Here is an 11,160-nt window from a genome sequence, read left to right on the forward strand (position 1 = left end):
ACAATTGTGTCCTTCCAATTTACTTTCAGTAATGGCAGTGTTGGGAAGGCCTTATGTTCTTGGACTCATAGTTCTTGCCTTCTAAAATGAAACAACTTATTTTCTCCCACTCTGCCTCCTTGATAAAATAATAAATTTTAAAACAAACCAAAGCTAAAGTAGTTGGGGGAAAACTGTGTGGAAACATATTTTCATGAATGTGGACTCTTGGGGAAAAATCAAATAGTAGAGAGTAGAGAACACACACCTTGGAGCTCAACACAAATCAAGTATGGGAAATACATCTGGGAAAGTCGGATGGCTTCAAAACCTTTAGCCAATATAGAGAATTGCAGATAATACCTAATTTTTCAGGCTCTATTATAAAGATTACAAACAGTTGGAAAAGACAAGGATATCAAACTAATACTAATATGATCCCAGTGTCTTAGGAAAATCCTCGGTGTGGTTATGTGGGTGTGCTATCTAGACGCAAGCTTGTCATCTCCTGTACAGTATGGGATGGAAATGGACCAGTCACTCACACCTGTATCAAAGTGGTATGTGCAGAGATTCAAGATTATTGTTGCAAATCTAAGTACATCCAGAAAGACTGGATGTCTTCTTTTTTACTTATTTTTATTTTTTATGATTTATTTAACTTTTTATTTTATGTGCATTGGTGTGAAGGTGTCAAATCTCCTGGAATTGGATTTTCAGACATTTGTGAGCTGCCACGTGTGTGCTGGGAATTGAACCCAGGTCCTCTGGAAGAGCAGTCAGTGCTCTTAACCTCTGAGTCATCTCTCCAGCCCCAAGACTGGATGTCTTCTAGTCTCAGGAGAAAATAATGTGAACATATAGGAATTCTGCCAATGGACAATTCTGTGTACTTTGCAGACATCTACTACATCCCATCTGCCATAGCCCATCTACCATAAACCAAGCACCTGTTAAATCCAGATCCAGGGCCACATGCAAGCACACAGGTAAAGCGCTGACATTACAATGGAGTTAAGAGTACCCCAGTCTTTATCCCTAATACCACTACCGAGCCAAATAGTTTCTCACAACCCCTTTCTCTACCATAGGCTCTAATCTATTCTCAACAGTGGCAACACACTCCGTTCCTGTTTTTTGATCAGAAATCTAATACTAAATCTAAATTGCCCCAACCTGGGAGAATTATGTTCTACTTGAAAACTAAGTTATTCTTGCCATACGGAAAGACTGCCACTGGCAGCCATACATACCATTTTATGATGTCATCCACTCCCTAGACAGGAACAGAGAAAACAGGAGTTAAGACTTCTCATTAAGATGGCGGGTGAGCATCCTCGCAACTGAGACTTTGTGAGAGACAACAGTCATAACACACGAGGAGCCATTTCCTGCAAGTGACAGTCTGTAAATGAGCTGATTAAGGCGGCAGAGATCACTGTGGGTGGCAGGCATCTTCTTCACCAATGGTCTCCCAGAGTGCACAGAATGCTGGGATGTGACAAAGCACTCAACACTATCAGGAAGGGGTGCTCCTCACATACACTGGACCCGCAGGAGCGCAGGGGTCTGAAGGAAGCACTTGGAAAGGACTTAGAGCCTATCCTTGCTCACACCAGAACATGGAAACATGGTGGCACCCAAGATCTATGTAAGCCACTCACTGCTCAGACACAGCACCAAGGAGAACCGCCTACAGCCAAAGGGATCTGAGAAGGTCATCTTTGAATTCAGCACAACTGTGTCAGAAATTAACTAGGGTAATGTTCTTGTTTCTTGTTTTCTTTCTTTATCTACTCCACTCTTTGACACGCCACACCATGGTTTGGCTTTTATCTGTGTCTTGCTCTGCTAGGCTTTAGATGGTTGTGTCTCTATGGTCTACTCCATCACATCCTTTGTCAGACTTTTCACCCACATCTCATGGGCTTCTCTTCTTAGTCCCACATTTCTTCCTCTCATTATTATCTCTCCTCTTTTAACTTCTTTTTAAATTTCTTTTATGCTTTGTATGTGTTTTGTCTGCATGTGTGTTTGTGCACCACATTGTATACCTGCCCGGTACCCATGAAGGTCAGAGGGTGTCATATCTCATGGAACTGGAGATGGTAGTGAGTCATTATGTGGGTTCTGGGATGGAACCTAGGTCTTCTCCAAGAGCAGCATGTATGCTTAATGGCTGAGCTATCTCTCCGGCCTCACTTTTTTATTCTTTAATTATAGCCTTTCATAGCTTCAATGACTTCTAAAATCTGTGGAACCTGACAGTGTCCCAATGTTCCCCTTAAAGATAATTTTTCCACCTTAAGTTTTTTTTTTTAAATCTCATACATAGGCTGGAGAGATGGTTCAATGGTTAAGAGCACTGTTGCTCTTCTTTATAGTTCTTCATTGCCATCTGTCACTCCAGTTCTAGGGGATCCAATGACTTCTTCTGGCCTCCAGAGGCACCAGGCACACACATGGTACACATGCATACAGGCAGGCAAAGCACTCATGCACATAAAATAAATAAAAAATACATTTAGCTGGTTTGTGGCTGCACACAGCTTTAATCCCAGCACTCAGGAGGCAGAGGTAGATGTATCTCTGTGAGATTGAAGCCACCTGGTCTACAGAGCGAGTTCCAGGACAGGCTCCAAAGGTGTACAGAGAAGCCCTGTTTCAAAAAAAAAAAAAAAAGATCTTTATTTTAAAAAAATGATTCGCCAGCTGGTGGAGCACACCTTTAATCCTAACCAGGTGGTGGCAGGTCAGGAATTCAAGGCCAATCTGGTTCACGTAAGCAAATTCCAAGACAGCCAGGAGCCAGGACTACAATAGAGAGACCCCGTTTAAAAAAAAAAATCTATATTTTCCCGTGTGTGGGTGTGTATTTTGAATAACAAAACAGGATCTTGTTCCGTGGCTCTGCCTGGTGCCTGGGGCCAAAGGAGGTCAGCGGTCAGAGGGTGTCAGATTTCATGGACCCAAAGAGCTAAGCATACAGATGTGCGGCAGCATATCTGGAATTCAAACAAGCCGGCCTAGAGCAAGCTGCACACACCTGTCTCCTGAAGTCGTAAACCAATAGCTGACACAGGCACTCAACCTCAGCATGGATCAACAGATGAGTGGACAAAAGCAAGGTGGCCCACGTACACAGTGGAATACGAGACAGCTTTATAAAAGAGGAAGCGCAATCATTTGCGGTAACACGGATGAACCAACAGAGTTTGTGTCACCTGAAACAAGCCAGGTTCAACCAAATAAATGCCGCATGATATCACGTGACCACGCAGAAGATCTCATAGGAGACTAGAGTGAGTGCCGACAGTAGTTGGGCAGAAAAAAGTCCTAGTCTTGTACAGTACAGTGAGAGGGGGTAGTAAGTAACATACTCTTCAAGTTACAAAAAGACTCAGAGCTGCCATCACACAAAGAAAGCAGTACGATGTGGGGCCATGCATGTGTGAATTAGCTCCATATAGTATTTCATAATGTATGCATATTGCAAAACACCCTGTAATATGCACGTTTTTAAAATTAAAATGAACACAATAGGAAAGTAAGAAATTGAAAAGATGGTGAGGACTTCCTACAACCAATATGGCCTATAAATTTTATAACTTAGATGGAAGAAACACATTCCCATGGAGACATTTCCGACAAATGCTGCAAAATGCTAACTCTGGGCTGCAAGACGGCTCAGCAGAGAAAGGCATTGGCCATACAAGCATGTGGCTCAGTCCCTGGAAGTGACGTAAAAGTAGTCTTTCCATAGTTGTTTTCTGATACATAACACACACAGACACACATACAGAGACATACACACACGTGTTTTGAAATAGGGTTTCTCTGTATAGCCCTGGCTATCCTGGAACTTGCTCTGTAGACCAGGCTGGCCTCAAACTCACAGAGATCCACCTGTCTCTGCCTCCTGAGTTCTGGGATTAAAGGTGGACACCACCACCACCTGGTACATAAAATATTTTTAAGGAGTAAAAATGACCTAAATAAATGTGATACTAAAATAAAATAAAAAATTTACATTTCTTTAAATAGCAAAATAAAACAAAAACCTACAATGTTCAGTGGCTCAAGTAGCTCAAATACTTTTTAAAAATACTTCCAGTTCACTATTTCTTGTCTTTTATTATTATTTTATACATATGAACATTTGCCTGCACACCTGCTTGTGCATCACCAGCACGCTTGGTACCTGTGGAGGTCAGAAGAAGGCACTGGAGTTCCAAGTGGTGTTGAACTACAATGTGGATGCTGGAATTGAACCCAGGCACTCTAGAAGAGCAGCCAATGCTCTTACGTGCTCAGCCACTGAAGAGGGGAGAAGCCTCAACTCATCCTATGGTGGACGACATAAACACCTCTCATAACTACAAGTTTCTTGCTTGCCAGTGCCTAGCTGGAGTTAATGTGGTACTTAAACAACACACAGCTCCGCTCAGAAAGAGCAGGTGCCATGCATAACCATGCCTTCAACAGAGCTTCTCCCCAAACTTTATCTTCTGTGCTGTACTTGATAAACTAAATAAAAAAGATTCCACTCCTTGTCATTTATGCAAGCAATGATTTCCCAGCCTATGAAACTGGTTTGGAAGGAGTTCAGGGAGAGCCCAGAGAGCCCTACTGTCCTCCCCAGGGAGATCACAGCAGTACAGAGGGAGGGGAATGGCTTCCAGGTGTCCTGACTCTCAGACGCCGATATCCTGCGGCCTTACCTGCAGCATCTCCATGGCTGAGCACTGCAGCTGACGCTCCACATCTGAGATGAGGTCTCCTAGCAACTTGCTCTGTTGGGCATGCTTACTTTCAGACTCTGACAGGTTGCTCAGAATGTCTTCCCTCTCTTGTGTCAGCTTCTGCAGCTCATTCTTTTCTTCAGAGTCCAGGATGTCTTTTAGTCTTCTAAATTCTGTCTGAACATTTTCTACATCTTTCTGTATTTGATTCTTCAGAGATAAGAAGAATGGAAAGATAATGGAAGAATTATTCAGCCTGTCAAAATGTGCTAGTGGAAGTTTTTTGTTGTTGTTGTTGTTTTGTCTGTCATGATCTACCCATTCCCAAGCATCTTCCCAACAGTGAGAGTTCCAGAAAGCACCACAGAAGAAAGTCCGAGGACTCAGAGCCATTCTCACCAGGCCCCCATGGTGTCAGCTCCTCACACAGCCAGGCTCAGCTGTCATGCACTCTCTGTGCAGTCTCAGCTCCAAGGAAACAGGCAGAGAGGACAAATCAAGGCCTCTTGTCCCCATCAGCCTCCAGGGAATGAAAAGCCAGGGAGCTTCTCTCCCAGGTCCCTCCCAGGCATCAGGCTAACTCCCTTAGGGGGTAGGGTCCCCACTTGCCTCCCAAGAAGTTCTCTCCTTTTGAAGGTCATCTTTCCAGTTCTCTATTTCTTTCTTGTCTGACATCAGCTTTTGCAGAGCCACCTGGAGCTTTCCCTGTGAGAGAGGAATTGTAGCAGAGTCAAGCTGTGTGCTTTAGTAGGACAGCTGCTCCTAGCCAAAGGCCAAGAAACTCTTCTGGAAAGACAGGAGGCCTTAGACCGTTACGTCTCCTTAAAGGAATGTGATATAAATTATGTACATAACATATATATATTCATATATACATATATGATTTTTGTCTTTTTATGTTTTATGATGTTTTTGTTTTTTGAGAGAGGGTTTCTTAGTATCACCCTGGCTATTCTGGAACTAGCTCTGTAAACCAGACTCTCCACCAACTCACAGAGATCTGCCAATCTGCCTGCCTCTGTCTCCTGAGTGGTAGGATTAAAAGTGTGCACCACCACCACCGGCTACACATAGAACTTTTAAATCTATTAAAAGCAAATAGATAATAAACATGAAAAAGAAAGCAAACAGGAGGGCTGCAGAGATGGCTCAGTGGTTAAGAGCACTGTCTACCCTTTCAGAGGTCCTGAGTTCAATTCCCAGCAACCATATGGTGGCTCACAACCATCTGTAATGAGATCTGGTGCCCTCTTCTGGCCTGCAGGCAGACAGAACACTGTATACATAATAAATAAATAAAATCTTAAAAAAGAAAAGAAGGCAAACGGGCAAAATCAAGTTAGTCTAGGAGTTGGAAGAGAGTCATAAGGTCACCATCAACTCAAAAAGATTCCCCATCCTCCTATCCTCTTTTAAAAAGGTGTTATCAAACCAGGCAGCGTGGTAAATGCCTTTAATAACAGCACTCAGGAGGCAGAGGCAAGTGCATCCCTGAGTTCAAAGCCACAAGTTCCAGGACAGCCAGGGCAACTGAGAGAAAAACAAGCAAGCAAATAAATTAATAATAACGTGGTCTCATTATGTAAAGAATCCTTGCTCCAGTTGCCTCAGAAATGTTGGGATTACAGGCATCTGCTACCAAACCCAGTTAAACTGATTTATTTTTTTACACTAATGTGTAAAAAACTGATAGCAAGGAAAGAAGAAATGAGGTATAACAACTTACTTCATTTAGTCTTTTTAACTAGCTAATTCATTTTGTGTTTTTGTTTGTTTGTTTTTCAAGGCAGGGTTTCTTTGCAGTTTTGGTGCCTGTCCTGGAACTAGCTCTTGTAGATCAGGCTGGCCTCGAACTCACAGAGATCTGCCTGCCTCTGCCTCCCGAGTGCTGGGATTAAAGGCGTGCGCCACCACCGCCCGGCCTAATTCATTTTGTATGTGTGCATGTGTGCGTGCGGGCATGTGCTTGTGTATGCCCACACTTGTGCTACCCCAGGCATGTAGAGATCAGAGAACAACTTGCAACAATCAGTTCTCGCCTTCAATCATGTGGTTTCTGGGTTAGAGCGCGGGTCATCACGCTTAGCAACAAGGAATTCAGCCATCTCTCCAGCCCTCGTCTCAATGACTGTGACAACCAAAGAAGAATCAGAGCTTCTCTTGGACGTAAAAATCTCGGGCTGGAGAGATGGCTCAGTGGTTAAGAGCATTGCCTGCTCTTCCAAAGGTCCTGAGTTCAATTCTCGACAACCACATGGTGGCTCACAACCATCTGTAATGAGGTCTGGTGCCCTCTTCTGGTCTGCAGACACACAGACACAGATAGAATATTGTATACATACAGATAGAATATTGTATACATAATAAATAATTAAATATTTAAAAAAAATCTCAACCGTACACAACAATGTAACAAAAATGTAAAAACATTTGCTCTTGTTGTAGAGTTTGAGCCCTGGTAGATTCTCTTAAGATTAAAGCTCAGGGGATAGTCCTATGCTTTCAGGCCTCAGAAGGTACCAGGATGGAATGAAACCCCAGGCCTCTACTCCACAATGATCAAGTAACTGAATGGGCACAAGAAGTAGATTTTATGGTAGGTTCTGCTTCTTGCTCTATTTCCCACAATCTCCTCCCATTTCTTACCTTGTACTCATGGGCTGCCTCTTCAATGAGAGCTGTTTGGTGACCACGGTGCTCCTGAGATCTCTCACAAAGCCAGCAGATGGCCACCTTGTCCTTCTCACAGAAGAGCTGGAGTTTCTCTCCATGCTTTGTACAGACATTCACCTTCTGCTCCTCCTCTGGGCTGGACTTGAACTCCTTGAGCCTCTCCACTATGTTGGCCACATGCCGATTAGGCCTCAGATCCGCAAACAGGTAACTCACTCGGCACACAGGGCAGATGAACTCACCCTTTTCGTCTTTGCTGGACTCATAGTTCAGTGTGATGCAGGCTCTGCAGAAGCTGTGACCACAATCTGCACTCACAGGCTCCACCATGAGGTCCAGACAGATAGGACAGGTCACCTCCTCTTTGACATTCATCATGAATTCTGAAGCCATAATTGCTGTGATCCTGGGTCTGCCTGTCCTGACTTCTGACACGCCTGCTAAGGAGCCTGCATGATTGAGAAGATGAAAAGAGGGACAAGTAAGAAGGGAGAAATGCTGGGCAGTGGTGGCACACACCTTTAATTCCAGCACTTGGGAGGCAGAGGAAGGCGGATCTCTGTGAGTTTGAGGACAGCCTGATCTACAGAGCGAGTTCCAGGACAGGCTTCAAAGCCACAGAGAAAAGAAACCCTGTCTCAAAAAAAACAAAAAAAAGAGGAAGAGAGAGAGAGAGAGAGAGAGAGAGAGAGAGAGAGAGAGAGAGAGAGAGAAGGAAGGAAAGAGAAAAAGAAAGAAAGAAAGAAAAAAAGAAAGGGAGGAACAGAATGAACACTGACTATGCAGATATCAAGGATGGGCCATGACCACAATAGCATAAGGCAAAGAAGCTAAGAGAGAGAAACAATATGAACAACTAGATAAATATGCAAAAGTAAACCTGTCTTGGTGGCGCACACCTTTAACCTCAGCACTCGGGAGACAGAGGCAGGCAGAGCTGTGAGTTTGAGGCCAGCCTGGTCTACAGAGTGAGTTCCAGAACACCTACAGGTGTTATACAGATAAACCCTGCCTTAGCTGGGCGGTGGTGGCACACGCCTTTAATCTCAGCACTCGGGAGGCAGAGGCATGTGGATCTCTGTGAGTTCGAGACCAGCCTGGTCTACAAGAGCTAGTTCCAGGACAGGCTCCAAAACCACAGAGAAACCCTGTCTCGAAAAGGCAAAAAAAAAAAAAAAAAACCTGCCTTAAAACACACACACAAACACACACACACAAACACACACACACACACACACACAAAAGCAAAAGTAACAAGCATCTAAGCATTTAATTGCAGTTATGCATCTAAACATTTAATTACAGTTATGCATCTAAACATTTAATTACAGTTATCCTATATTGAGTTCTGAGAATAAAGGGCCTGGGAAATAGCTCCAATACACAGTACTAACCTAGAATGCACAAGGTCCAAGGTTTGGTCACAAGCACTGCATATACAAAAACCAAAATAACAAGTAATTAAAATCAGAACTAACAGACAAGACAGACAAGACTAGAGGTGTGCACAAAGTGTAACATAAACAATGGTAGAAATGGGGTTGTCCAAGTTTCCAAAATTCAAAACACAAGAGTTTAAATGAAGGTTAACAATTAACAAGGAATTATGGGACAAAGAGAAATGCATCCTGCCACAGAAGTTCAGGCTTCTTCTCTAGTTTGGAGCTGCCAGTGTGGCTGGTATGCAGAGAGCTGGACAGTGTCTGGTGGTACAGCAGCCTCTAGGAGACAGAATACATGGCACTTCTCAAATGAAGGTCTAGGTATCAGATTCTGAAACAGGTAACAAACTTGAAGCTCTTTCCTAAAGTTAGTGCAAAACCACCAATGCTGGGTCTGGAGAGATGGCTCAGAGGTTAAGAGCACTGCTTGCTCTCCCAAAGGTCTTGAGTTCAATTCCCAACAACCACATGGTGGCTCACAACCATCTGTAATGGGGTCTGGTGCCCTCTTCTGGCCTGCAGGGATACACACAGACAGAATATTGTATAAATAATAAATAAATAAATATAATTTTTAAATCCCACCAATGCTAGGGCTGGAAAGATGGCTCAGTGGTTAAGAGCATTGCCTACTCTTCCAAAGGTCCTGAGTTCAATTCCCAGCAACCACATGGTGGCTCACAACCATCTGTAATGAGGTCTGGTGCACTCTTCTGGCCTACATACAGACAGAATATTGTATACATAATAAATAAATATTTAAAAAAAATCCCACCAATGCTAATTACTGGTAAGAATGCCCTGCTATTCCAGCAAAACAGAATCTGGTTGAGCCATGAAGCTGTCTCTCCCAGTGCCAACCTGACAGGGCCCACTTCTCATGGAAAAAGAGCCCTGGTTAAGCTATGGCAGTCTGGCTCCTATGATGATGTGTCTTGAGACCCCATCTCTTCAAAACCATAATTTGCCCCTGAAAATTGCCTGAGTCTTCCTTCCCAAGGAGCCACCATCTCTGTTCAGCATCCCACCTCCTGAGATCTGAGGAGTCTGCTACACTATCTTCCACAGCACGGCACTGCCAACCACACTGGTCCAGATCTCTCAGGGTCACAGCCACAACTGAGGCCCCCCATTCCAAGGTCCTCACTGCTGTTGCACACGGACCCCTCCATAATGGGCTATCACGGCCTTCCACTGCATCTGTCTATACTGCTATAACAGATTACATGAAACTTGGTAACTCATAAAGAATAGAGATTTATTTCTTACAGGTCTAAGACAGAACGACTCACATCTAGTGAGCTCTTCATTCTCCTGTTTTTGCTTACTTTTATGTAAGCATTTTTTTTTTAAATGAAGACAGGATCTCACTGTGTAGCCCTGTTGGCCTACAACTCCCCAAATAGGCTGAACTGGCTTCAAACTCGGGGATCTGCTGGTTGGGATTAAAGCTGTCTGCCACCACACGTGGCTTCTGAGGTCATCTTGCTATATCACTTCATGATGCAAAGTTGAAGGGAAAGAGAAGATGTGTGCCCCCAAGAGTGTTTGAAAAGGCGAGGATGCCAAACTCATGCTTTCGCTAGGAATCAAAGCCACAGGGCAGTGGATATTCCTGCGACAGTAACAATAATCTTCTCAGGAAGGTTAACCTTGGAGTGTGTGGATGTGCCCAGTGAGCACAAGGCTAGCCTTGGAGTTTTACTGATATGCACAGTGAGCACTGAAGAAAACTCATTTCCAAATTTTAAGGGAGGGGTATGAAGTTGGATGGGAGGAAAGAAGGGGAGAATCTGGAAGAAGCTGGGAAGGGGAAAGAATATGATCACATTTTTGAAAATATTTTTTAGTATAAAAAGATAAATAAATATACCTATCTCAAAGTATCATGCAAAAGACAGAGGTCACAGAGAGAACAAAGGGGCACTGTTTAGAAAATGAGTATACTCAGTCTAAGTGTTCCACAAGGAAATGAAACAGAGAGGAGGCAGACAAGAACTCAGCAAGGGATCGCACTTACCCCGCCATGCACAGGACACTCCCCCCACTGACAGACAGACAGACAAACAGACAGACAGACAGACAGACACACACACACACACACACACACACACACACACACGTGAACACTGCTCTAGAAGGAACCTCAGGGCTACAAGACTGGGTCTCATGATGTAAGAAGACCGAAATGAAATATCTTCTTTAACCTCAGTGGTATAAAACTAGAAATCACTACAAGAGGGATTTGGGGAAAACTCACAGACACATGGAAATTATACAACATTCTCTAAACTAATGAGCAAAGAAAAAATCAAAAAGAGGTT

The 11,160-nt window shown here is 43.6% G+C and overlaps 1 protein-coding gene across 3 annotated transcripts in view; it reads right to left on the reverse strand.

Moving 5' to 3' along the window:
* The window catches only part of LOC142849492 (tripartite motif-containing protein 30A-like), a 77,954-nt gene that overhangs the window by 3,310 nt on the left and 63,484 nt on the right, over positions 1–11,160 (reverse strand). For 2 of the 3 annotated variants that reach the window (XM_075971728.1, XM_075971727.1), the window contains exons 2-5: positions 7,368–7,815; positions 5,331–5,426; positions 4,701–4,931; positions 1,233–1,255 (exon numbers count right to left, since the gene is read on the reverse strand). In XM_075971728.1, coding sequence (XP_075827843.1) covers positions 1,233–1,255; positions 4,701–4,931; positions 5,331–5,426; positions 7,368–7,787 — 770 coding nt within the window. In that variant the 5' untranslated portion in view covers positions 7,788–7,815. Of the gene's footprint in view, positions 1–1,232; positions 1,256–4,700; positions 4,932–5,330; positions 5,427–7,367; positions 7,844–11,160 lie in introns of all 3 variants that reach the window. The other variant, XM_075971726.1, reaches the window with a different exon arrangement.

The sequence above is a fragment of the Microtus pennsylvanicus genome, chromosome 5 (genome assembly GCF_037038515.1).
Source record: "Microtus pennsylvanicus isolate mMicPen1 chromosome 5, mMicPen1.hap1, whole genome shotgun sequence".
NCBI classification, from domain to species: Eukaryota; Metazoa; Chordata; class Mammalia; order Rodentia; family Cricetidae; genus Microtus; species Microtus pennsylvanicus.